Source organism: Anguilla rostrata, chromosome 9, assembly GCF_018555375.3.
Source record: "Anguilla rostrata isolate EN2019 chromosome 9, ASM1855537v3, whole genome shotgun sequence".
Classification (NCBI taxonomy): Eukaryota; Metazoa; Chordata; class Actinopteri; order Anguilliformes; family Anguillidae; genus Anguilla; species Anguilla rostrata.
Window position 1 is genome coordinate 25,027,551 of NC_057941.1, and position 27,983 is coordinate 25,055,533.

A 27,983-nucleotide genomic window follows, 5' to 3' on the forward strand; every position below is an offset into this window, starting at 1 on the left:
TACTGGTTGGAAAGGTGGCATCCTATGACAGTGCCACAAGTCACTGAGCTCTTCAACACGACCCATTCTACAGCCAATGTTTGTCAATGGAGATTGCATGGCTGTGTGCTTGATTTCGTGCACCTGTTAGCAATGGGTGTGGCTGAAATAGCTGAAACCACTAATTAGAAGGGGCGTTCACATACTTTTGGAAATATAGTGTACGTTATGTGAAGCTGCATCAGGATGAGAAAGGTGTTATACAAGTAAGTTATTATAATAATAATAATAATAATAATAGGAAATTAATAAAATATGATAGGAAGAAATCCAGCTAACATCTATATTTTATATGTTCATATTTTTTTCAGGTTCACTGCATCTGTTTTGAGTGACAGGGAAGCTAAAAAATGTAGGGTGTATGACAAACCGGACCAAACCGGAAGTTTTTCTTCCTTCTAGGATACCCAGAAACATGACACTAATCCCTACAAATGTCCACTGATCATTACTGCATTTCTCCCATTGGTTTTTTCTCACTGCCAGTGCACTAGCAAGCCTCTAGCTGCACTCTAACAGGTCTCTCATTTCATTAAAGCAGCCAGTGTTTGGTGTGACAAAGCCACCCCCTCCCCACCCCCACCCTCTCAATGCGACATCAAGGCAGCCCCAATGTGTCATCTCCCTACTGCCCGGGTCCTACACAGAGTCTGCATCCCTGTCTCACATGTACAGCAGGTCCTGGACATGGTGCGGACTGCTGCTATCCATTGATTCAGCCCTTGGGGAGAGAATTATACTCCACACCCTCCACATCAGCACTTATATAACAAGAATCACATAGGGGAGCAGAAATGATCAATGGAAATCTGACAAACTCATTAACTACACTGCAGTTGCCAGTGTGTTGGTTTCCCCCTGTGAGCCGAGTGAGATTGCATACAGTATGTGGTGAGGGACTGGTTTTCTTGTTTTAGTGTACTGGCCTATTCTATTCCATTTCATACTCTTTCTCACAAACATTACATACACACACATTCATTTTCAATTTTCCACTTTTCATTTCCTAATTCCTCATTGTGCCACGTGTGTGAGTACTACAAGCACAAACTTAAACACCCACTACAACCTGGTTTGGCAGCCCACAAAAAACAAAACAGAAATGAGTAAATTTGTACAAAACATATTTTAATAAACTATTCTGGTGATGCAGATTTACCAGAATGTTCACACGGAGTACAATTCAAACATGAGCAAACTTTACTTCTGTTTGTTTTTTTTCTTTGTGAATATTATTATTGTTGCTAATATTCTCATTATTAGTAATGTTTCACAGCAATACCACCAGTCTCACACAGTAAAATGTAGAGCAGGTTTCTTCGGTTCTCAGACACACAAAAGCCTCTTCCTTAAATACAGACAATGAAAGAAATAAAACCCCACTTTTTAAGCGATAGTGTACATGCTCATTATAGGCATACCAATACAGGCTGACTGTACAGTATCACGGGAACACAGTATCAAGTAACACTGCAATCTGGTTTAAGTTGGGACAATGAAACACAGATCTGGAACACCAAATTTGAAGTGAGACACAACCTCGTGACATTTCATGTCTTCCTAATATTCTTCTTGGCGCTTCACATATTTCTTAAATACTGTAACCATTTTCTCCTAGTGCACTCAGCACACAAGAATAAGACTGCTAATGATGACCTAAGTGCATAAAACAACCAAATCAAGTCTCTCTCTTCACACAAGGTGTTGGACAAATGAACCTTGTAAATCTCTACAGCATTTCAACTTCATTTCAAAAGATTATGTGTTACCAGGGCTGTCTTCACCGTAACCAGAAGTATAGCAGAAGAGGTAGGAAGAGTGCAGAAAGGGTCTTACGTTATGTGCACCGGATTGCAGTGTTTTTGTCCTTCTTTAAAAAAGTGAAGTCTTGCTGTGGCCATTGTCTATCCATTTTCAGTAGTTTACTACATTTGGCACAATAAATTAGATATTTAAAGCCAAAAATTAAATACCCAAATAAATACACATATATTAATAATCAATTTACAAAACGTACAACCTATAAGCAAATTATACACAAATAAATTATCATGTTTTTTTTTTCCTCACAAAACATAACTAGAAGAAAGGAAAAGTTATACTGCACCCGTATGGTTTTTTACTTTTTTTATATTGTCAGAGAATATAGGAAGCACATCCCAGTAGTAGCCTACCCCAATAAAAGAAGAAAGACATCTATGCAAATACAAATCTGTAGTTACTTTTGTCTGTTCCTTTGTTTCTGTGCTCCAGCAGAGCTCACAGGGTCAGAGGTGTGAAGGTCTGCTCACACCTAAAGCACTGTGACAACCATCTGCATCCACTGTAAGTACAAATATCATTTTTTGTAATTATTCACACAACCAGGTGGTGCCTGCATCAAAACAAGAACTTTAGCCATTTCACACCTCTGCTACACAGCAGCATTTACACAATTCCAAGCTCGCAACAGAATGTTTGTAGGCAGAGTGTTAATGAGAAAGCACAAGACCAGATGCCACACTTTATATGAGAACAAACCATGAGAAAGCATCATTGGTTAAATAAGGTCCACATATAGTTATAGATTCCCAGTCTAGAGAAGATTATACAACGAAACGTTTCCAAACAAGATTCTCACAGTGGAAGAAGTCTAGTGACACAAATCAAGTTAAACTCTGAGCATATACAATTATTCAATATTTACAGTGAAATGGACTGTAATTGGAACACAAATCCAGAGGAAAAAAGACAGGAAGAGCTACAAACCTCCAGACCACAGCAGACAGGTCACAATCAAATATGGTATGGGCACACTACAGTTTCATGTTTTCGGTGAGGTTTGATTTGTGTCCTTGAAAAGCCCTGAGCTGAGCCAGAGTTCATTGGATTCCTGGTAAATAAATCAGATACAGCAACACAACCAAATGATATATACCTATTCACAATTTACATAAAGAACTTACCACACAAACACTTACATACCTGTACACACACAACACACATACACATACAAAAAAACCCAGTCACCACTTATATATACACTTAAGCAAAGCTATAAACCCACACATACAATTTCTCCAAAATTGTCTCCAACATAAAAGGAAATTCCCTTTAACAGCTGTGTTTCTCAAACCAAAAACATAAAAAGGAAAGGGATAAAACAAATCATTAATTTACAGCTTTAGGGACACACTATCTTTACTTAAATTTCTCTAGATGCTACCTTCGTTTGGAAGACAAGGTTATCCATCACCTTACCAAAGGCATTCCTGGTTTTCAATTTTGTTTGTTTCTGCCATTTCATACCTTAAATATTCCCTAATCTGGATTATTTTTCCTTTTCAGTTCAATCCAACAGGGCAGTCTCAGTGCATAAAACAAAATCCCTTTCAAAAAATGCCCTCCAAAACAGAAAAAGCAAGCTGTAAGATTATTCCTATTTTCTTGAGAAAGTACAAAAGTTCAAGTTTTCAATGCATCTGTTGTTGTAGGTGATTTCATGTTAACTGAAGGTTTGCAAAGCCCTGGTAAGTAATAAAACAATATAACAGGTGCATAAAGTAAGCTTGTTTCCAGTGGTTTGTTGAGTTAATACACAGAGACTAAACAGCACATACACCAGAAGGATTCAGTTGTTCTCACAGTCTTACTGTTGCAACTCTTTACACATAAAACAGAATTGTAACCATGTTCTCTTTTAGCTGGGAATGAATGTTTAACAGCTTCTTAAACTGAACCTTTTTAATCTATAATGAGTAAATAATGCATATAAAACAAATCAAGCCACAAAACAAAACAAAACTAAACAAGAACATCACTGAAAAACTGGTGGAACATTTTCAATTTGTAAATAATATACAAGAACAGCACAAATCCACAAAAGGATTCTAAGAACAATGCTATTCAATTACTTTGATTTGTATCATTTAAAACAAAAATGCCCAGCAAGTGCCTATAGATTGTCTGTCATGCATCACTGCCTGCTTAACAGACTCCCTGGTACAGGGAACCCAGAAGACCACAAGCCAAAAGGCTTTTAAGTGCAGCAGATAAAGAATAGTACAGGAGTGGTTCTGTGAAACTGAAGCTGAGTTCACCGAGAAATGTTAGGAACCCCCCCCCCCAGGAGTGACAGAATAAAATGGAGGGGTGGGGGGGGTAGGAAGACAAGTTCAAGGAATAAGGGGCTGGGAAGTGACAATGTATAAGAAGAGTGCAATTCACAGTGAACTTAATAAAGCCTCCCTTCTCATAGATTAAATAAATGCAGTAATGATGCATAGTTTTTCAGAGACAGAGACACAGAGGGAGGGTAGAAGAAAAGGAAAAGGGAGAAAGAAATGCTTGAAGCAAGCCAGGGAAGAACAGAAAATGACTAGTGCGATGCGGAATACAGAATGATAGTTCTGTTTGTCATAATTATACGGTGTCCCTTCCTTAGTTTCTTTCACCTGTCCAAATAAATTATTTATAATTGACTGACTTTACCTACTGAAATATTCTAAAATATTTACAGTACTTAACAGTGCTTGGGTTAGGGTACTTAGAATCCTGAGTTTCAGTAGAATAGCTCTTGTCTTAAGAGGGATAGTGAGCCAACACAAACATAATACACCGCTTTTCCATTATGGAAAAAAATGTAAGCAAGAGGAAAAATGATGAAATTGGTGGGAAGCATTAGATTTATAGGAAGACTAATGGGCGGATGGACAGACACACAGACACACACACCATCGGATGGGTGGATACATACAGCAGTCTCCACAGCGTAAAAAATCTATTAGTTCAAAAGTTTTCATGTGTGTTCCACATCTTCTCAAAAAAGTTATATTTCTTTTGGTTCCCTCCTTTTTTCATTTTGACTCAAAAAATAAAAGCAAACCACAAATAAACAAATGTACACAAAACAAAAAAGTAACATTTCATACTTCAGAATATATATGTATATTGAGAGGAGACACTACTACTTAACAAATAAAAAGCTCTTCGAAACTGAAACACACAATTTTGAAAAGTGTTTCCTACACACAATAGTATCCTCATCTGTTTTTTGCCCACTTGTGACAGCCATTGTACCATCTGTAAGTGATTAAACTGGGCTCAAAGTTTATCTTTTTTCATTTAGCCCAATTTGATCTTTACATTTAAATTAGACTTCAATCCACTGTAATACACATTTCTTCAGTTTGCTGAAGAACCTGAAGAAAACAAATCCAGTGTGAGGCAAATCATTCAGATCCAACATACTCATGCAGTCCCATTCTCCTCTGCCACTCTTAACACACATATCTACAGTTTTGCATACCCTTTCAAAAAAAACATCCATTTTTCCTCCTGTGCAGTAGGGGGCCCCCAATCTAAAATGCTAGAGAACAAGCTGACCTTGTCTCCATGCATTTATATAATAAAATCAATAACAATTTTCTGCATTGCTCCATTTGACAAAAAGCAATTTTGACTCAACTTAATAAGAGAATAAAGTGCAATGAAATAAGCTCTCAGTCTGAGACACTTTAGCATAGTTTCGTCCAGTAAAATATTGTGCAATTCAGAGTACTGTGATACTTTACTGTTCGGGCCTTTATGCTGAGTGTCCCAACTTGCTCTGCATGTATGCATACTCTTTTTTTCAGTACTCTTTTGACAGTATTGCATTGTGTTTTTACGTATACTACTGGTAACACTATTATAATTCTCTATACATTGAGAGGAGTCAGAGGCAATAGAAGGTATGAGTGTTTTTCGTATCATTACAAAAGTTGGCACATTTTAAAAATTAAAGGGAAGGGTCAGGCTTGCTGGTAATTCAACTGAGGTTTCACCCTTGACCCCCTCCCACCGAACTCTCAATCTCAAGGTTTAGTTGGGTTTAAATAGATTTCATTCTATTTTGGTCATATGACCTGATCACAAGCATCTCATAATAAGTGACAATAATAATGTCATGCTGAACCTTACCCATTTCTTCCTTCCTTCCATGTGTAACTACTTTTTTAAACAGAATAATCAGTCTCGGATTAGGATAAAATTACCAGTCATCAAAACCTCTGTTCTCTTCATTAAAAACATTCCTCGTCCTCAGTCTGCATCTCCGCTATCCTTCCAGTTCGATTCTTCCCTTCAACACCCAACTGTCTAGTGCATATAATATATATCATAAATACTAACAGATAATGTTTATCAGCCGTTCCCAATATCTCCACTCCACCATTGTATAGTAACTCATCCCTTCCCTCCCTCCACATCCTCCTCCTTGGTCTCCCCTCATTCAGACCTGCGTCTCCAGGCCGCTGAGTTTCGGGGTGAGGATGCGGGGCGTGATGCCGGAATTGAGGTCCCTCTCGAACTCCAGCAGCTGGCCCATGAAGTTGAGGTTGGGCGAGACCACAGGCCGCCGGCTTCGGACGTACTTGTAGGCGTCCATCATGGTCATGAGGGTGTGCTTCATCAGGTAGGCGATGACTATGGTTGCTGAGCGGGACACGCCCGCCTGGCAGTGTACCAGCACTCCTCGGCCAGTCTGGTGAGCCTCCTCTGTGGGCGAGAGGAAACTGTATGAAACATGTGCCCAAAGTACGGTTTCCGTCCCGTTAATCTTGCTTATTTTTAAACTGAGCCCTCTGTCCACCTTGTTCTTCTTTTAATTCTGCTTTCCTTCTTTCTCTCAGTATTTCTTATACTGTTTCTCATTTTCCCTCTCTACCTTTGCCAGTCTTTCCTCACTGTCTACTCACACAGAATAAGCATATCAAAGGAATATTCCTCAAGAGCACAGTCATTACCCTGCTGCCATCGACAATGTAAAAATAACTCATCAAGATCCACTACTGCAGCTTTTAAACCCGACAGAGATATAGACAAGAAAGAGGCAGACAGAGACGGGCATACGGCGAAAGAGAAGTCACTCCTCCCCTCACCGATGAACTCGAACACCTCCTCGAAGTACTGCCGAAGGTTCTGCCGGCTGTTGTCCGTGGCTGGTAGCCTTTTGTAGCGGACCAGGCCGGAGTCCAGGTGGTAGAGGGGCAGGTGGGTGGTGACGTTGACCACAAAGCCGATGTTGAGGCGCAGCAGCAGGTCCAGGTCCTGGGCGTCCCTCTCGTTGCCGAGGAACAGGAAAGGCAAGATGGGGCTGATGGTGGCATTCTCCACGTCCGGAGTCATCACGCTCTCGTCCGACAGGGAGGCAGGGAGCGAGGAGGAGAGCGGGAGAGAGAGGTGCACTGGGAGAAAAAATGGAAGAAGAAGGGGGATGGGAACGATGAGAGAATTGTGATAGAAGATATTAATGTTTTGCCTTCAATACCTTCGGGAAATGAAATGCACTGAAAATATATTGATATAAAATATACCATCGAGTCAATGCAACATTTCACACTGCATGGGCAAATATGCAAATTAGTGGCGCTTTCAGATACTGTAATATATATTGCTTTGAAATTCATAGCTATGTAATATATTACAGAATATTCCATTTCCAAACAGGATAGCAGGAAATCAACAGCCCCCGTAAACTCAGGAATGATTTTACCAAAGCTTGTCTTTAGGTACACCTCAATGTACTTTTTGTATTAAGTAAGATCCCAAGTATAGCGTGGCACAAATACTCATGTGGACAAACCAGGCTGAACTGTTTTCTCTTTTTCCAATTACCCACATTTGTTGAATGGGTAAACAGAAAATTAATTCCCACAAACTTCCTTAAGTTACCGGATCAGAAACATTTCTGAATACATGCAATAAAAAGCATTTAACATTCATTAGATGAATACATTACAGAGTTGCACTGTAGTGCAGCTCTCTAAATGACTCATCACTCACTGCATGATACAGCAACTCGTACAGCAACATTATGTAGCCTACTTAGGCTGTACTTATCAGCAGGAAGAAAGAAATTTTGATTTCTTAAATTCTCCTTCCTCCATCACGAGTGGCTTGAAGCTTTGGATATTTTATCAACATGAAGTATCAAAAAGTCCCTTGATGGCTACACTTGCAGTTAAATTAAGCAAGATATAAATATACTGTATATTTGACGTTACTGTAAATTTGATGTTTGCCTCTGAGGTAAGGGAACTGAGATGAGCTATACTGGCAATAATTCTAAGAAAAGATAAATAAAATTTTGCAGAACATTCAGCTTCCACATTTCAGTGCTAGGTATACACAGCAGAGAGAGAGCAGAACAGGACAACAAGCTATAAGCACTATGGGCTTGCAATAACATCCAACACTTTTTATATTAGACATGCCTACTCCACTTAATGAATTATTTACCCTTATGCATAACATTTATTGTGAATATCGCAATTGTTTTTCACTAAATCTGAGAATTGTGCGATTTACCCAGTATTACAGTTTACTTATTGTGGCTGCTGTCTTGGCTGGGTCTCCCTTGAAACCAGAGATTTTGATCTCAAGGGACTGTATGGTACAATAAATAAATAACTAAGCGAGAGGAGGGGGGGGGGGGCAGAGGCAAAGTAACCTGGTGTCACAGTAGCACAAATGTCAATATTTCTCCAGCAAGAGAGAGAGAGAGAGTAAAAAAATCAATATCTGACAATTGTGACACTGCCACATCCTCATTAGGCATTCAAAAAGCAGAAATAAGATTACATTTTATACCATACATTAGGTTTAAATTTACAAATTGTACTGCTAACAAAATAGCAGTGATCACGTTAGTACAAGGGCAAGATAATAAAAAATGGATGACAAGGGCAGTGAGGAACTGAAAAATAGAACAGAAAAAAATACAAAAAAGAACGAGGGTACACAATTGCTTTGTTCAGAAAGTGGTTTCATACGGTTGAGTGCTCTTCCTTACCTCTCTCGTTCTCCTCGTCTTGCTCCCTGTTGAGCGAGTTCAGGACCAGGTGGAGGGAGTGGGCAGAGGGGAGGGTGTGTCCGCCCTCTCTGGTCTTGGGCCTGGTGAGGGTGGTGTGGGCTGAGGGCAGGGGGGAGTAGGACGGAGGGGACTGGGGAGAGGGGGAGCGGGGAGAGGGGGAGCGGGGAAAGCCCATTTCATCATCTAGCCCATTGAATTCCCCCATGTCAGCCCCCTTGTTCCAGAGCCTCTTCAGGGAGTCCCGGCCCGTGTCCTGGCCAGACCCGATGAAGTCCAGGACGGCCATTTTGCCCTGCTGGAGGCGCCGGCGGCCCGCGTTGTCCGTCAGCTGAGAGCGCGTGAACTCCAGGAGGTTCCGGCAGTCCAGGATTACAGGGCTGGTGCCGTTGATGTCACTCTGGCTGTGGTGGGTGTGGACACTGCCAGGGCCCAGGCCCATTCCCACGCCGCCGTGGCCCGGCTGGGTTTTGGACCTCGTCATCTTTTTAGCCAGCTCCTCCGGCCAGATTGTGCGAACGCTGTAATCGTCGTCGTCGGCCATGAACCCCCCCGAGGCCGTGTGCGCCCCGGCGCCCCTGCCCATGCCCATGCCGGGCGGCTTCCCCCGGCGGGGGTTGAAGGTCACCACTATGGGGTCGCTGCTGCAGTAGCTGCAGGTGGAGCTGCCGGTCTGACTGGCTTTGGGGTTGCAGCCGCCCACGCAGCTCTGGAGAGCCCGCAAGGGAGAGGAAGACAGAGGGGTGCAGGGCAGGCACCCGCCCACCAGTTTTTTGCGGAAGGCAGAGGGGCTCTCGTAGCCTCCCACTTCCCCAGAGCAGGAGGCGCATCTGAGGGGCCTGAGGAGCCCTGCGCGGCAGTCCGACACCACGCTGTTGGAGGAGGAGGTGTTGGGGGTGGAGGAGGTGGACAGGCACCCGCCCAGTGTCCTCAGGCCCATGGTTCCGGATGAGACCCCTCTGCCGCGGCCGCTGCTGCTTGCACCTCCTCCCCCTCGGGCGCGGGGAAGGGAGGAAGAGGGGCTCCCGCCGGCCCCCTGGCGTCCCGCCGAGCGGCTCTCTCCACCCCCGCAGCGCACCAGCCTCCAGCAGCCACAGCTGAAGGGCTGCGAGAAGTCGATGGTGCAGGTGTGGTCCGGGCTGGGGAAGCCGTCCGCGCAGGAGGGGCTGGGCAGGATGGGCGAGATGGGCAGGTCGCGGAGGCGCAGGGTGGGGTACTCGCGGCTGCGGGACGAGCGGGGCTGAGTGACCTGGTGAAAGGATGGTGGGGGCGGGGCGTGAGAGGAGAGGCGGGAAACTGTGGGGTAGCAGGTGGCGGAGGCTAGGGTTGAGGGAGTGGAACTGTGGTAGCGGGGCAGACTGTGGGGGTGTGGGGGGTTGTGTATGGGTCCCAGTTTGGAGTTCTCTTTGTTACCCACACACAGCGCCTCCTGGTGGACACGGGAGGAGAAAGTGTCGCTGGGACGGTAGGACTGGTGGGGCAAGGGCGTGTCTCTCAAGCTCCGGAACTCGGGATACTGGCCCTGAGCCGGGACGAATCCCAGGAGCCCTCCCGGGGACACGGACAGCTGGCTTTGGAGGCGGCTCCCTCCCTGCGCCCTGCCCTGGTCCTGGTTGCGCGGGTGACTCTGGAGCTGCTGCGCTGGCCCACCAGACTTCCCCGATGTCTCCCCACGTTTAGCGTCCCCCTGGCCCAGCTCCAGGTGCAAGGACAGCCTCTTCTCCTTGTTCCCTTTCACAGTACCACCACGGCTCACGCTGATGTTCTCCCCTTTATCCAAAACGGTCCCACCGCCCCCAGCACCTCCTCCTCTGCCCAGGGAGAGCTGGATGTCTATGGTGTGCGTGCGCTTGTGTTTCCCCGGCCCTAGAGTGGCATCACTCTGCCTGTGGCTGAAGGTGCTGCTCCACCCGGAATCGAGGTCTCCGTCCTCTTCGGCTCTCCGCAGGAGAGGAGACCTGCGCTTGTGTTCCAAAGTTGAGGAGACGGAGGAGGAAGGGCAGGGGTGGGGGTGAGGTGGCTGAGGTTGTGTGGGGCAGCTGCGGGCAGAGGCGTTTTGGGGGTGCTGAAGGCTGGTCTGGGGGGATCCCCCGTGCAGGGCCAAGCTCTTGGGGCGCTGAATGCTCACTATGCGCTCGTCAAGAGGGAGAGGAGGCATCTGAGTAAGCTGTGTGTGCGTGCGTGCATGTGTGTGTGTGTGTATGTGCGTGTGTGGTGTGTGTGAAAGAAAGTGAAGAAGAGAAGAAAAGAGAGAAAAAAAGACAATTTACATTTCCATTTGAAACTTATGAGGCAGGAAAACTCAGGAGGTCAGAGAAATGGGGTACGTAGCGAAGCAACTCAAGCACACACAGGCACAACGCACATGCCAAACTCATGGACAAAGCACACCATATACACCATATTCCACATACGTGCATCCAGGTGGAAAGACTGGTGCCAGAGCCTCATCCAATTTTTTCCCGCCTGTATGCCCTGTCAGGGCGTTATGTTGACCCAGTTTTGTCATGGTATGAGTCAACATTACTGTCTTCACATTCACTCACTCAGCAAACACCTCGGCAGCACACTTATGCGCACCAAGAGGGACATTTTTTCAGTAGAGACCACAGCATGCACAAACGCACACATACAAATGCACACACACACATACACACACACACACACAAAACCAACAAACTACATTTATAACAATGCCTTTTGCACTGGTCACTTGGCACCATCATAATTGTCACCAAATTACTAACAATAAGCAGCATGGTCCAGAATATTACTCCAGGGCCTCTGGCTGAATCCACAAATACATGAATGTTATTATTGGTAATGACATTAATGATAATAAGGATGGCAATGATAAGGATTATGATCCCAAGACTTGCATGGTACCAAATTGTGGAGTGGCCTCAAAAAAGTGCTTAAAAAACATGGAAAAATAAATGTTTAATTTAAAGGGAAATAAAAATGATTCGCTAAATAATATTGACATAATAATCGCATGTTGTCTATAATGTTGTCTATTAAGCCTAAAATAGCCAATAAAGTGCCCTTTTTCGACTGCATTAATTATACTGTTCCGCTATGACAAAAACAAAGAGCCAGAAGCATGCTTAACTCTAAACTCTTCTCTGTGAGTCTACATGGAATTTGTAAACTTCTGTCTGCAGTGGCTGAATGGCTTTCTGTGCCTATGTAGATCATCATGTCCCTTAAAACAACTCCCACTTCTTTCGACAGTTGACAGTGTTTCACATAGGCCCTATTCATGTGGTAAGTGGAGTAATGGCTCAGTCCAGGGTCATTTGAAGGGCTAATTATACAAGACCCAGGCACAAGCACAAAATAAGCATAGCGCAGTCTGCAATGGTGCAGACTGGCACCGTGGATGCAAACAGGTTAAACAGACACGTGTTTTTGCCAGAATAGGCCACAACACCGCTGGGATGTAAGCTGTTGAATACACTTGATTACATGAAGCCTTTTTATATGTCTTCTACGTGGCCTATAATATAACTTTATTTACGTCACTGTCATAAAATATAAAGTTATAACAGGACGATAATTATCAGCAAAATTAGTCCCGGTCAATATAATGTGAGCAGTAAGGCCTGCACCTGTAATAACGAATGCCCTGCAGCAAAAACCAAAAACATTAAATCTGACCATATCGCGCGTGCATATCGCAACCATTGTTTTCATATGATGGTGATGCTGACTACCTTTGCGCATGTGGGTCAGTTGATTGTCTTGTGTAAGCTATGTCGTTTTACACCACAAAGTCACTCCAGCCAGGCCTGCTGATGGGTTCCTTAAGGGTTAAAACCAATGCAGGCGAAGAAAGGGACACTTTGCCCGCGTCTTACACATTAGTGGCATTATCACGTTTTGTTCCGATAAATAATAGTGTGTGTTTTTGCCACGGTTTCATAGAAATTGAGCCGGAGGCTGATGAGAAGGGGCTTCTGTTGGAGGGGCAGGGGAGGTATCGTTTTCCGAAGCGGGTTAAAAAATAATGCGACCCTTGTTTTACACATGTCCGCTCCGCTGATGTTCAAGATCAAAGTGGTTCACTCATGAATGCTTCCAGGCGCACAACTACAACGACGTAACAGAGATAGACCTTTATTTCTGCATATACAAGGAGTACGGGGACCGACCGTCGAAAAATTGTCAAATAATTAATTTAGGCATATTTTCTATCGGATTCAACAGAAAGAGGGTACAACACATACATGTGTGAGTCTGAGTGTCCCTGGATGCGAACGTCTGACTGTCGCACATGCGTGCTTACAACACGTAACTACTAGAACCATTACTGCGATAAAGCATAATATTAATCGAACATGCTGTTAGTCACAAAATAGAAAATGCATAAAATGTAATGCAACTAAAAATGCTTATAATTCACTTACATTAAGAATTGGCTTCGTGTCGTCGTATCGTCATGTTTTTTGAATACTGTATATCCTTGCGTTTTTGCGGCGACACTCTTGCTCTGTGGCTGAATCCAGACATGTAGCCAGCCAGTAATGTCTTCATATATTCTATAGAAATGCAAGGGATAGTTCCTTGCCTATTAATCTGCCTCCATGTTCAAGGTCAACCGATATCAGACGTTTTGCGCATTGTTTAGATTAGACTGGGTCGGCTACAGTCGCTGAAAGTACAAAAAAAAAACATTTAGACCCTTTTTGGTAAAAATTTAGGCACCATAACTGAATCCCTGTGTATGAGTGTGCGCGTGTTTACCATTGTGCGCGCGCGCGTGTGTATTCGGGCAGGAGGGAGGTGGGAACTGCACAGAGGATGACATCACCCTGGCCCAATTGGCAGGCCCAGTTTGACGAACGGAGCTGGCAAATTCTGGTATCCTATAATATCCATATAATGTCAGGGTGCGCAATCAAGGCGGCCTGCTCCAATTCCATATGACGTGTGAGGGTAGATATTTAGAAAATAGAGACGGATGACAGAGGAGGGTATCTAGTATTGCAGCTTACTCGAAATTCAAAATTATATAAGGGGCAAGGCGTCGAAATCGAATGGGTCGGGGTCGTAAATATCAGTTTAACTATTTATCTTGTACTCTCCCGAACAGATCAGCCAGAACGTATTCACTGACAAACAGCAGCTTCAGACATCATTTACATACACAACTGCTTACCTAACAGCCGACCATAGCTATTCTTTTTTTTCTAATTGAAACTATTGTTGAATGGGTAGACGTCATGATTTACGCCGTTTGTTACGACGTAATAATGAATTCAATATTTAATAGAATTTCCATAACAAAATATTTTATATTTATTATTTTTAATATAATAGGACACACAAAGAAATTGAGAAATATCATGAAATATGAGTTATCAGGAGCAAGGAGCATAAACGCATATCTAGTTGCGCATTTATTTAAAGAATTGGATTTTAATGTTGTGCTCCCAATGTATGACATTATGCTAACATGAGGTAATGAACAGTATCCAATGAGGATTATGGAATGGACGTAAAATTGAGATATATAATTCCCCAAAATGTTTTCATTTTGTCAAGTATAACATCGATGGCATTCTTGTGAGTTTTAAAAGATAACAGCCTAAATTCTTTTGAAACACAATGGGCAGCAAGGTACACAACATAAAGTCATAAAGGACTGAAACACAATTAAAAAGAATAAATTCTGAAGAAATGTTTAACATGCCACATATACAAGTTATGGAATGACACAGAACAGACTGAACGATGCAAGCAGAATGAGACATCGAATGAACAAACCACAAAGCAAATCATGATATAAATTTGATAATATAACATTAAAACAAATGATTAATTGAAATACAACAGTGAACAATACATTCCATCTCTATGGGTAACAGTAAGACTGAGAATTTAAACTGAAAAACTGAGAAATTGAAAAAAAAAAAGATTTTAGGCAGATTCTAATGCTCTCACTGATAAAATTACAGGTGAGGTAAGACAGAAGGAATGTGAGGGTAAAGAATAATAATAATAATAGCTTTATTTGTATAGCACTTTTCAATACAGGAAACAAAGTGCTTCACAATAGTCGATACAAAACACAGAAACAAATAAAAATAATAAAATAACATAAAAAAATAAATTAAATGAGGGGGAAGCCGACCCAGCACATCTGTTAATTCTCTCCGTGGCCAGCAGGTGGGGTATGCAGTTGTATTCTATAGCAGACTATTCACGGTACACACTACACACTACTGGTAGTGGAAACGCAGGTAGTGGAAACGCAACCAGAACCCGTGATCATGGTTTCAAGGCACGGAACTGTTTGCCACGTCTGTGGAAAAGGGGCTATTCTGACTAGGCAACATCATTTTTCCATATGAGCTTAGAGTGGCAGCCACAATCATGAAATGGCAACCACTCAAACCCTAGCAATAAAACAGCAAAATGAAAACACTGTTGAAACCCACTGCTCTAGGGCCAAAGCTAATCACAAAAACATCATGTTATTTAAACATCCAACAGGCATATTGTTTTTCAGTATTCAGACGTGCAGGAGCTGCTGAACGGTTTATGTCAGAGAGATCATTACATCACGGTGCTGACCAAGGTCTGATGTCAGCACTAATTATACTGAATAGGCTACTGACTGTGTGTGCATAGTATGTGGTATGACCTAAAGGTATGGTGTTGCAGTTTGTGAAGGTATATGGCTCTGCTGACAAATAAGGTAAGAAATTTGGCCATTTGTGAGGGTTGTTGTATATAAGAGTATACTAAGAGTGTAGACAGTGTCCTTCATAACATTTGGGACAAAGACATTTTTTTTTCTTCTTGATTTGGCTCTGTATTCCAGGATTTTAATGTAGATTTGTAAAAAAAAAACAAGTTTACAATCATGTGACTAAAGTAGAGATGTTCTGATTTTATTAAAGGGTATTTTTATACATTTTGGTTTCACCATGAATAAATTAAAGCACTATTTATACATAGCCCTCGTTTCAGGGCACCACATAATTTGGGACATATTAATGTTATGTAAATGAAAGTAGTTATTTTTAGTATCCTTTACATGCAATGACTGTTTGAAGATTCTGACCCATAGACATCACCAGGTGCTGCATTTATAAAGAAGAAATATTACACACCAATTTACCCAAACATTTTATGACTTAGATTATGCACCTTATTATAATGTTAGTTTTCTACATATCTTGTTTCTATAAAAACATTAACAAATCAAGCATGTGAAATGAAATTACAGTATGTAAAATTTAAATAAATTGTGCCAAATCAAAATAAGAGAGCCACTCTGAAAGATTATACTCATGCAATATACTTATTATGAGTTGAAAGATGGAATGATGCCAGCAAGTTAAAATGCAAATCCACTTCACATTTTATCACCACCCACCTGCACTGGTACAAATCCAAGAAAAGGTATAATTTATTTATGCAAATTAGGTAGCTACAGTATCATTTAAAAAATCAGGTGACCTGATACTTCCTTTTCAGTTTACATCTGAAAATTCACTCCGCTGGTGAGCATGCAATAAATTTAATGTATCAAAAGACGAAAGCACCATGAGCACCATATTGGAAAACAAAACTGACTAAAGCGTTACAATAATTGCTGGCTGCTGGCCACCAGTCCTTTTTTGATCTTTGAAAGTCTGGTCCCTTGTGTTGAGAAATTTAATGGTAACAAAAAAGTTACCATTGAATTAGTCTCGCACAGCCAGACCTATCTCCACACTTCGTTTCAGCACTGTGCCAGCACTGGAGAAAGTTCTGGCTCAACCCATTATCATTCCCCTATAGCGGAAAAAAACGCTCTGGCTTGTTTGTATTTCTTTAAACAAATCACAATCGTCTTGGGCGGCACTAAGCCCAGGATGCCGCGACAGTGCCCTTACAAAAACAGTAACCAATGGCAGGCTTATACCCACAGTCTATATCCTGTGAGTCAGACTACCATTGAATAAAATGTTTCGGAGTGAATGGCGGTTCCATCTAAGTGCAAGGTGCATTTTCCTGGCATTGACTGTAGTCATCTTCATCACATGACACAATCCACGAGTGATGACACTACCCATGAGTCATGGCTTTCTTCTGTCACGGGTCTGAACCCAACTGAGCATTTATGGCCTATTTTGCTATAATACCTGAGGCAGCGTTGTCCACTTCCATCAACCAGGCCTAATTTAAGTGAGTTTATTTTGAAATTCTTGGTAATGGTAAACATAACCATATGCCATGGTTCATACAAACCGTACTGGTCGCCCATGGTGGCCCAACACCTGTTTAAGTGATTTTACATTGGTGGCTTAATTGCATCACTCAGCTGAAAGCCAGCTCTCTGTTTGTGCATGCTCTTTGGTGTGTCACAGTCCACATTTTGTGGAGGTTGGGTTCCCGTTTCCCCCACTTTTCATGGAAATGTGTGGCTGAGAGCCGGGTGGGAGAAGGACAGCGAGGAAAAGGTGTTTCCAGTCTGCATGGACGACTGTATTAGTGGGAAAAATGGATAAAAAAGCGCCTAGCTTAATCATTTCAGTTTTATCCAGGAGAGAGGGCAGATAAATAAGGCTTAAGGAATTAAGGAATCTGTTCCTGCTTGTGTAATGTACCTGTTATTGTTTATTCATCTTATTCTGCCGATCGATGAATTTTTGTCTTCGATCCGGTGGAATTTCATCCAGGCTGATACCGTGATTGCTTGCACTGATGAGAAAAAGGAGTCATTGCTACATATTCTAAATAAGTTTGAGTTACAGACTTATCAATAAGAACACATGCTTTGCCCATTTCTGGTACATATACATACACATGCACACACGTACATGTACTGAGAGAGAGAGAGAGAGAGAGATACACACAGACACATGCATATGCACACCACAGACAACAGGCATACCCTGGTGTAAGGTCTGGAGGTACAGGCAGTGGTTTTGTGAACCCTTCTCTCCCAACCAACCAGTATGTGTTTTCAATCCCTTTACCCTGGACAGAGATTGAAAGATAGAGAAAGAAAGAAGGAGAGAGAAGAGAGAGAGAGAGAGAGAGAGAGAAGTGTGAGAAAGAATCATACTTGCAGTGGTGATGAAAGTGTGGGTTTCGGTGAATGGAAAAATAGCTGTTATCCTTCTGTGATTTCTGTGTGTGTGCCTGCGTGTGTGCATTTGTCTCAGACAGAGATTGGTGATAAAGACTAAAAATAATATCACAGGGGTTAAATGATTACTGTTTACATGTCATATTACGACTTCATCTTCTTTAATTATTTTATTATTTTATTGCGTCAACATTTTGCAACTTTTACATTAGGAAAACAACAATAAGAAAATAATAATTTCTAGATTCTGAGCCGAATTATGATATGTATTATCACCAGCACTGCATGCCCCTCTAATGGCACATGTATAGCAGTTTAAACATGGTCATAAAAATTGCAAGTTGCACACGGAACACTAAAATAACCTGCATTTGATATACCGTACTTATGCAAGCATTATGCACAACATTCTTCAAATTGTACAGTGCATAAAATATGAGATGGGTATTATGGGTGGAAGTAATATATCTCCCATCCTTAGTCATGGAATTTAATGTGTGTACCTTCAGCTCTGTCAAGCCCCTGGTATCCAGCTTGTAGCCCATGTTCAAACTATGTAGGACGTCCACTGTGTTCTGGTTCACATGGATTCTGTAAGCTGCAGCAGGCAAAATCGCACACAGCTTAGCAGGAGTAGCATAGCTGGTGAATGTTCAGAATATGGATGTCCTGAACAAGCCTTCTAATTCTACTAATAGTCTTAAAAGATTACAGCTGAAAGGCACACCAGTACTGTAAACACTAACTTAATCTCTCTCTCTCACACACACACACACACACACACACACATGCACACACATGCAAACAAACACACACACATATACACATGCAAACACAGACACACACACACACGTACATACTGTGACAGTGTGTGAGACAAGTCGGTGATGATAATGTCTGTTTTTGGAGACGATCCCCTTAATCTCTGATTGGTTTCATTCCAGCACCCCCCCCCCCCCCCATCCCTTCATCTCCCTGAGTCCTCTAATTCTGTAGCCTGCACTCCCCCATCCCAGTGCTGTATTACATGCCAAACCTGTCAGCAGGCGCCTGACTCTGACCCAAAACAAGTCTACTGTCCTGCAGTGGCTCTAGGAGCCTTCCAGGAACTGCAAGGGCTTTAATGGGATTGCGGGGTCAGCGGAGGCAGCGGTAGAGAAGACCAGATCAGAGAGTGCAGACGTGAACAGGAGAGGATCAGTGGGGCAGAGTGGAGTTTTGGGTGGATGAGAGGGAGATGAGAAGAGAGTGGGTAGATGCAAATAGTTTTGGAGAGCAAAAGTGTGGGTGAGGGGGTTGGGGGTAAGGGGGTTCACAATGTATAAACTTGTTAATGACCACTGCCATTTTGGTAATAAAACATATTACCATGCTTGTGAACTGCACTTGCTAGATTGGGTGTGGTTGCAGTCGTTAATATGGATAGCATTTACAACAACCGTACTTGCCATTACTAGTGGAGTTTTGGTCTGGAATGTACAAGTTTGGGAGGGAATTGTGCACTAGAATTCAGTGAATTCGGGGGAATGAATGGAAATCTAATTCATAAACTGAAAAATATCCCAATATTCTTTGAAGTTTAAATTTCTGTTAACTTTCTATCCTGCCTGATTTGAAAGTGAATTTACCTTGACTCTGTGGTGCATAGTGTTGTTTTTTGCAATGAGTGCAATGCAATATGTGTGCGTGTGTGTGTGTGTGTGTGTAAGTGTGTGGCAGTGGTAGTGTTTGATCACAGCGTCAATAAGGTACTCACGTAGTCCTGTGGATTCCATTCTGGAGGCTGTGTTGACAGTGTCTCCGAATAGACAGTACCGAGGCATTGTGAGGCCCACCACTCCAGCCACAACTGGACCTGAGAACAGGCAGCAGGAGGGAGGCAGACTGACAGAACTGCTGGCAGACAGTGCAGCGGGCTGCAGTATCCCTTAAATTTAATGCAATATGTTGTAAAAATGTTGCCTTTTTTGAAAATGTAATGATACATAATTTAATGGCAGTGAATTTTAAAACTAATCGCTGAATAAACTAGTTTGCGAAATCACATTTTATTTACAGTCAAAATCTCTGTGCACTTTATTATGGTATTTTAAGCTACTCCAAATGTTATGTTTTTTCTATGTGAGTATGCAGTGAGACCATTCTCCTTTGGAAGGTACATTCACAGCCAGACAAACTTACTGATTGTCTGACTTAATTAATTGATTGGTTGGTTATTTGGTTGTCTTATATGACGCAAAGCTTTAGGGGAGACTAAATCCAGACAGGACGGAATGGGGAGCTGGGAGTGAGGGGTGGAGTGGGACCTCATACCAGTGTGCAGGCCAATGCGGATCTTGACCTTAACGTCAGGCATGTGTCTCATCTGAAAGGCCCCAATGCAGTGCAGGATGTCCAGAGACATGTTGGACACCTCCGCAGCATGGCGGCTTCCATTGCGATTCGGTACCCCTGAGGATACCATGTAGGCATCGCCAATGGTCTCCACCTGAATGCCCATGAAGAGTAGAGTCATACATAGATATGCGCACCCATACACGCGCACACACACACACACGTGCATACATACATGTGCACGCAAAAATATACACACGCGCGCGTACACACACATACAGGTACACACATCTGTGCATGCGCACGCGCACACCCACACATATGCACACACTCATACACATACACACACACACACACCTTGTAGACATCATGCTGTCCGATGATGGCATCGAAGAGGGTGTAGAGGTCGTTGAGCAGGTCCACAACCTCGATGGGCTCACTCAGGGCTGAGATGGTGGTGAAGCCTACGATGTCGCTGAAGTACAGGGTGACTTCCGAGAAGTATTCTGGCTGGACAGGGTTTCCTGTCTTCAGAGCCTGGGCCACTGATCTGGAGGAAAGAGAGCAGTAGGGCTCAAATACAGAAGCAGCGTGTCATAAAAATATATACATTTTTAACACCATTTGCTTTCAATATGTTATATAATAGTAGAAATCCAAATAGGATTGAACTCATTGCTCAATCCATTAGGACAGACCCCATAACAGTTTGACAGAGTTAAGCTGGGAATGGTTAGGACCAACCTTAACATTGTTTCTATGAAGCATTGGATTCCCAACTGACGTCATTAGCTTCAAGGATAATATTCCTGATATGTGACTCACTTGGGCAGCATCTGAGCCAGCAGCCTGTCCGTTTTCTGACGCTCCACCTCCAGCTCCTCCGTCCGCTCCCTGATCAGATCCTCCAGATTGGAGGAGTACTGCTCCAGCATCCGCAGCATGGAGTCGATGAGGTTCGTCTTCTTTCCTCTGTTCATACTTTTGAACTGTGTGTAAATGGGGAGCATGTGAGCACAGATATCATGATGCACATAAAACAGGGAGCACACACAACACATATAAAAATACATGTATGTCTTACTGCAATATATATACAGTACTATATTGTAAACATATTGATACATATATTTCACATATTTATATTATATGAAAGCTGAAACAATATGTACATTTCTTATACTGTATATTGTCAAGTTTGAGCTCATTACCAAATGGATGGTAAATGGACTTCATTCATATAGCGCTTTTATCCAAAGCGCTTTACAATTAATGCCTCTCATTCACCCATTCACACACACACTCACACACTAACGGTGAAAGGTTGCCATGCAGGGTACCAATCAGCTCCTTGGGAGCAATTATGGGTTAGGTGTCTTGCTCAGGGCGGGGGATCAAACCGGCAACCCTCCGACTGCCAGACAACCGCTCTTACCTCCTGAGCCATGTAGCCCCTAGCAAGTGCTGCATATGATGATAATATATTTTCAGTATATTTCACTTTTGGGGTGTGACAGATTTTTTTTCATTGAAATAAAGTCGTAATTTAAAAGTATTCAGTTGTTCATTTAGTTGCGGTGAATGTGGGTGGCGCTCTCCAACGCGACCACAATTCATTGTAAAGAAGCCATTTTGTTAGTGCATGAGTGTCTGAAGACCTGTTTGAAGATCTCCTCAAAGGTGGGTCTCTTCTCCGGCTCCTCGCTCCAGCACTGCTTCATGATCTGGATGCAGTCGATGGGCGCCTGGTTCATGGACACACTGGGCCGGCACAGCGGAGGGGGGGATCGCACATTTTTGATGATCTCTGCAACACACGCCACACAGGCAGATGCACTCGCCATAACATATGCGCTTTATGAGAAATCAAGAGCTGAATTATAGGGCACTACCTGAAATTTTTGTCAAAAATGTACCATTAACAAGCTCTTGGTTACATTATGTGGTAATGGGATAGAATAACTTTTTTAAACATGCTGAATGTCACATTGATTAATAAACACCACAAAATACAACAAACTGAAAATCCTAATAGACCTAAAAATTGTAAACTCTCTTTTTCCAACATTTCCCCACCTCTCCTCCCTCTCTTCCCTTTAACTTTGTCCCACCCAGTCTGACTCTTATAGGTACACTCTGAAACCTGTCTCCATCCTCTCCCAACAACTCTCCTGAATTCTGACTCCCCCTCTCTCTCCCCCTCTTCCTCTGTCTCTCCCTCTCTCTCTCTTTTTTTCTCTCACCCTTAGCAGGCATGTCCAGAGTGGAGAAAGGAGAGCTCCTGGATATGACCTCCTGCATGATGATGGAGAAGCTGTAGACGTCCCCTGCGAAGGAGCCTGTCCTGTCTGCTTTGTTCCTCAGGTGCTCAGGGGCTGTCCATAACAAATCTGTGATGCGGCACCGAGAGTCAATTAACATAACAGATCCTGATGCAGTGCAATGGACATTGCAGTAAAGACTTATGTCTACAAGAATACACCTCCATTCTCTCATTTTATTTTTATTGCACTTCCCTGGTGTTTTGAGTCCTCCATCAATTTGTAATTTGAAAGTGAGTGGGCCACAATTCTCTCACGCTTCTGAGTTCTCAGCCTCCCACACAGGTATCCAGAAACATGCACACAGGGGTTCAGACCCTCTCACCATGGGATTTGACCCTCTCACCCTCAGGTTTTTGCTCCTCCAGACTGAGGCACTGGCTGTCCAGGATCTCAGTGCAGCCGTAATCCGTCACCTTGAGCACAAAGCGCCCATCCACCACGCAGTTCCGGGATTTTAGGTGTCCGTGAAGGACGTTGCGGTTGTGAAGGAACTTCATACCCTGTATGGGAGGGGGGAGGAGAGGAGAGGTAGAGATGAGGTTTGGGGAAGGCTGCCAGAGCACCAAGTGTGCAGCTGTGGGCGCCAGAGTTTGTGTCTCTCACCCTGATGAGGTCCATCAGCAGGGAAAACTTGAACATCCAGTCCAGTCGGACGTCCTCGTTGTTGAGCAGGTCCTCCAGACTGCCACGGGTGCAGTACTCCGTCACCAGGGCAAAGACCCCCAAGTCAAAGAACAGCCCCAGGTACAGGTTGAGATTCTCTTGCCGCATGTCCCGCAGCTGAGTGCAGGGCACAGGAGAGATGGGGGGGTGTGGTGGGGTGAGGGGAAAACGAAAATGAATGTGCATGAAGGCAACAGCAGAGGATGAGCAGAACAGGTGTCACAGATGGGGAGATGAGGAGGAAGAATACAAACAGGTGATGAGCAGGAAGAGGTGGAAGATGTAATACCCAAAAATTAAAGCTGGAAGTCTACATTGTAACCTCATACACACACACACACACACACACATTGTTTCATTTCAAATCCAATGTGCTGAAGTACTGAGCCAAAACAACAGAAAATGTGTCACTGTCCAAATTGGTGATATACTGTTTCAATGCTATAAATAGTTATTGTTCATTTGCATGGCAAAACATGCTACGGTATTTCATTAATAGTAAAAGAAAAAAGGAAAGAAAAAACAAAACACAAAACACACATAAATAGCAGTTTATTTCTAGAAGAAGAGCTCATCAATCAATTTCCCATCATATTATGCATTAATACATATTTCTAGCTGAGGCAGGCATGTCAGGACAGATCTGCCAATACCACACACCTTGATGAAGACTGTCTGGGCGTCCTCCTTGACCTCTGACATCGAAACTGCATTGGGGAATTTTTTCAGCCAGACCCAGTCACCCTGGAAAACATAACACTGGTTACACACCTGGTGAATGGTGATTATGCAACAGTGGAACACTGCTCTACCCTGCTGGCCTAACTGTGGAAATAATACAGTGCTGATTAGTATCAGGTAATGCCGAAGGTTAAGCAAAAAGGGAGCATCTGCAGGTATGACAATGCGTCGCCCACCTCAAAGACGGCAACGTTGGATGTTTCAGGGGTGCTGGCTGCATAACTGCTCCCGGAGACAGAGTGGAAAGGCGTCTTGTCATCCATATTGTTCTTTGCAAAGGTGTCATCAATCAGTTTCTGTAAAATGATATGCAATTAGGAAGGCAGGGATGAAATACAGTATAAACATGCATTCTGAGAATCAGTCTACCAAACCTAAGCACATGATATGCAACAGCAACAAAAAGAAACTTACAGACATACACACACACGCACACACACACATACACACACACATAAGCACACCCATGCATTCACACAAAAAAAAACTTCAGACTGACCCTTCTGCTGAGTTGTGTGTTGATGAAAACCAGATCGTCTAGGGTCAGCACAACTTTGCTGCTAGGTCCTCCACCCCCTCCATAAATGATTCCTATTGGCATCCGTCGTCTGAATGAAAAAACAGGCACACAATTACCAATTTAAAGTGTGGACATAAAATTTTTTTCTGTTCAATAAAAACCCTGTCCAACCACTGTTTTTGCATTTAGCATGTGTATTAAGCCACAGATGTTTTTTTCCTTCAAATTTATAAACATAAAAGTTGCTACCAGGTTAAAAAGGTTTATTTTAAATATCAGCTGACAAAAACTGTAAATCATCTGCTTTCTTTGGTTTGTTATGTATAACTATTTAAAATAATGAATTAATTGCAGTGTTTAATAAAAACAGTTGCCTACTTACCTAATAATGTTGGCCAGGATTGCACCACCCCCAACCAGCAAACACAGGAGTAGGAAGATTAGGAAGAGTGTTAAACTGCCCATGCCTTGAGTAAAATGGAAACAAGAAAGAGAGAGAGGGCTTGTACCTCTGTCCTCAGAGAAATCATACATTAGTTACACTTTTGTAAATCAACCATAAGGTTTTTTCTGTTATTCTGCCTCATACTGAAGTGTAAACACATCCCTTCATATGTCATTTAACCTACAAGGAGAGAAACTAATCATTGATAGAAACCTCCGGCGATCCCTGACCCCTCACCATCGCTGCATGTGATATATGTGCTGAACCAGCAGTTGGAGTCACTGCTGGGCGTGGCTCCGGCGAAATGTATGGACCGTCCCAGGTACTTCAGCCCCCCAAATTCTGCAGTGGTGTGGGGGGCCTCCAGTATGTGTGTGGCTCTGAGCGAAGCCCCCTTTCCATCCGTATCCAGGACAACGTAACGCCCCTGCATGCCCTCCCTGTTGCTCCCAGCCGACAGTGGCTGGTTGAACCCCGGGAACTGGAAACCACCCTTGCTCTGGGCCAGAACCTCTCCCGAAACCCAGCGACTCTCAGACAGGCGGCTCTGCTCCACCGACATGGCCAGGAAGTACATCATGTTGTAGATGGTCCCAAAGAAGGGAGACACCTGTGGGCATGAATAAATAAAAAAGGACTTCCATAATGGCTCCGCTATTGCAAGATGAAACAAAAAGATAATGACTAGCATACCCACAGCTTCACAAGACTAATCTTTTTTTTTCAATGTAGTAGTCCATAGATACATTTCAATGAAATATTCAGCTCTATAAACTGTTTGTGAAAAGGTGTGTAAGATGCTCAGGAAATCAGGATCATCTGCTAGAAACCTACACATGAATGTTAAATGACCAGGTTGATTTTAAAAATGGAGACTGGGTTAGAGAAAAACAAAGCATCAAGTTTATCATTTTCAAATGACAGCTGTAAATGTGAAATTTTACAAGAGCTGAAAACACGGGGTCCCCCTACCTGTTCAGGAGGGACCCTGCTGCGGATTTCATAGCTGTCCTGAGCATCCTTAAAGGCCTCATAGAAGTTCTTCTCGCCAGAGTCCATGGTAATCGTGAGCACGGAGTCATAGGCTCGGCTTAGTTTGGTGTTGTTTGCGAGGGCGGGGTACTCTGCATTCTTATAGGGCAGGGAGTACAGGAGTGTGTCAAATGGAATGAAGACATAGCCTCTGTCCACCATCCGCATGTCCACAGCTGTGGTCAGGAGCATGTGCTGGGCCTTTCCACCAATCAGAACAGAGTGCATGCACATGATGACAACTGAGAGGGAGAAACAGGAAGTGAAGTAAGAGGGATAGGTTAAGATAAGATGACGAAACAAAGAGGGAAGGAAAGACAAATAGTCAGACAGGCATGATATACACATCTTGATTTAATATAAATTTGCCAGGTGGTGGTAGAAAGAGATACAGAAGACTTCAAATTGGCCAAACTTTTATTTTTCTTCATTCATCCTTTTTTGGGTGAATTAAAAAGTGTGAATAATGAAAGAACACAACTGGTGAAGGATACTGTCCAAAATCCTAATTGATCTGAGTACATTAGGGAATCATGTACACACTAATACCACGAGACACACACGGCTTTCACAGGACGAGTAAACACACGACAAAGCACTTTCCTAACATACATACCTCAGCCACCAGCAACACACACAAGCATGCCTCTTATAACACACACACCTCGTACTCCGTCGGCTTCTCTGATCTTCTGCAGGGCCTCGCGTGCGCCGTTGTCGTCGTCCATTTCCATGGTGACCACGGTGTGGACGGGTAGGCCGAGGGCCCGCAGTGAGGAGGCCAGCTCGTGTCCCGTGGCCTTCCACAGGTCGTCCCGTGAGTTGACAACGGCCACACGCGCCCAGCGGAAGAAACGCAGCGCGGCGAACAGCACGTGTGAGGCCAGGGGCATCGGCCTCAGGAAGGTGGGGTACATCCCTCCATCCATTTTTGGGTTCAGGCAAGACCAGGACAGGACGGCCTTGTTCCAGTGCTTCCCCAGGAGGGCGGCTGACGAGCAGTAGCCCGGATTGGCCGGGCCCAGGAAAGCAGAACCATAGCTCTCCAGGTCGGCGAAGCGGGCCAGGGCACGTGACGTCTGGCATTCCTCGTACACCAAGGTGTATTCGTACCAGTAGCCCTTGCTGATGTACGGGTCTCTGTTGATGCGGCTAATGGCCAGTCGGGCCGCTTGATCAGGGAAGGCTTTGGAAAACAGCGGGTCGCATGTCCAGGGCCCCACGATGGCCACCTTAAACGTGGCACCCCAGGTCCCACATGGCAGCGAGGCTACCATCAACATGGGAATCCAGAACCAGCTGCGCCACCTACTGGAAGTCCCCAGGCCTGAGCACACTGCTGTGCCAGAGGAGGGAGCAGCATTAGTTTGTGGCGGTGGATTTTCTGTTGCCCAGGGACACCCCCTTCGTCTGCCAGAAGGCCACCGAGGATGATAGGAGACACTGAGGAGGACTATAGAGTTTGAATGGGCAGCCATTGCTCCACTAATGGGCTGTTGTCGAGGACTGGACTCAGAGGACAGATGTTGAAGCTTGGCGGTGTCTGGGAATCTTTTTAAAAGGGGGATGGGTCAATTACAGTGTTAAGAGGAGGCTATGGAAAGACAGAAAAGAAATGTCAAAGCATTGTCACAGCAACGATTAGGATTTTCTGTCCTCAGCTTTTTACAGCATTTTGGCACAGTAAAATGTTATTTTTTATTTTAAATCCAACGACCTTTTACTGGGTAAGGGGAAAGGCCACACCCTCAGCCATTTTTACAGAAAAACTGCCGATTTGAATTTTTCAAATAAATAATTTCACGTAAGGGTCAATGAATCACTTTCCTGTGTTCACAGGGTCTTTTTATAATAAACAAATGCAAATTCCATGTAGAAATTTCCTCAGCTGGTGGTTCAGACAACTCTTTGTTTCGAGTTCATAAAAACAATGTCAACAGCACAAAACTGATTATGGTTGTATGCAT

At 43.5% G+C, this 27,983-nt stretch overlaps 2 protein-coding genes across 3 annotated transcripts; both read right to left on the reverse strand.

Annotated features, from left to right (window-relative positions):
• Positions 1-1,146: 1,146 nt before the first annotated feature.
• Positions 1,147-13,634, reverse strand: si:dkey-175m17.7 (uncharacterized). 2 transcript variants are annotated; one of them, XM_064351273.1, is made up of 4 exons: positions 13,279-13,634; positions 8,852-11,036; positions 6,939-7,244; positions 1,147-6,555 (listed from the first exon to the last, which is right to left on the reverse strand). In XM_064351273.1, the coding sequence occupies exons 2-4, from the start codon at positions 11,025-11,027 to the stop codon at positions 6,290-6,292; spliced, it is 2,748 nt and encodes a 915-aa protein (XP_064207343.1). In that variant the 5' UTR covers positions 11,028-11,036; positions 13,279-13,634; the 3' UTR covers positions 1,147-6,289. The 2 variants fall into 2 exon arrangements, with proteins under 2 accessions (XP_064207343.1, XP_064207344.1); XM_064351274.1 differs by lacking the exon at positions 13,279-13,634 and having other exon boundaries at positions 8,852-13,257.
• Positions 13,635-15,747: 2,113 nt separating this feature from the next.
• Positions 15,748-27,597, reverse strand: gucy2d (guanylate cyclase 2D, retinal). Its single transcript, XM_064351275.1, has 19 exons — positions 26,681-27,597; positions 25,957-26,258; positions 25,222-25,594; positions 24,922-25,006; positions 24,519-24,627; positions 24,196-24,315; positions 23,939-24,022; positions 23,219-23,395; positions 22,959-23,115; positions 22,535-22,681; positions 21,950-22,098; positions 21,117-21,280; positions 20,649-20,841; positions 20,271-20,445; positions 19,714-19,812; positions 18,461-18,555; positions 17,760-17,845; positions 17,473-17,566; positions 15,748-17,348 (listed from the first exon to the last, which is right to left on the reverse strand). Exons 1-18 carry the CDS (start codon positions 27,492-27,494, stop codon positions 17,476-17,478), a joined length of 3,420 nt encoding a protein of 1,139 aa, XP_064207345.1. The 5' UTR covers positions 27,495-27,597; the 3' UTR covers positions 15,748-17,348; positions 17,473-17,475.
• Between the last annotated feature and the right edge of the window lie 386 nt (positions 27,598-27,983).

What these genes read in the sequence shown, in the direction of transcription:
- si:dkey-175m17.7 (XM_064351273.1), bottom strand. Translation starts at nt 11,027, where the DNA reads ATGCCTCCTCTCCCTCTTGACGAGCGCATAGTGAGCATTCAGCGCCCC. An exon ending in AGACGAGGAGAACGAGAGAG is followed by an intron (nt 7,245 to 8,851) that starts GTAAGGAAGAGC and finishes TTTTTCTCCCAG; the next exon opens with TGCACCTCTCTCTCCCGCTC. An exon ending in GGAGGTGTTCGAGTTCATCG is followed by an intron (nt 6,556 to 6,938) that starts GTGAGGGGAGGA and finishes TCTCGCCCACAG; the next exon opens with AGGAGGCTCACCAGACTGGC.
- gucy2d (XM_064351275.1), bottom strand. Translation starts at nt 27,494, where the DNA reads ATGGCTGCCCATTCAAACTCTATAGTCCTCCTCAGTGTCTCCTATCAT. An exon ending in ATATATCACATGCAGCGATG is followed by an intron (nt 25,007 to 25,221) that starts GTGAGGGGTCAG and finishes ATTTTACTCAAG; the next exon opens with GCATGGGCAGTTTAACACTC. An exon ending in CCGCATTGGCCTGCACACTG is followed by an intron (nt 19,813 to 20,270) that starts GTATGAGGTCCC and finishes GCCTGTTCTCAG; the next exon opens with GTCCAGTTGTGGCTGGAGTG.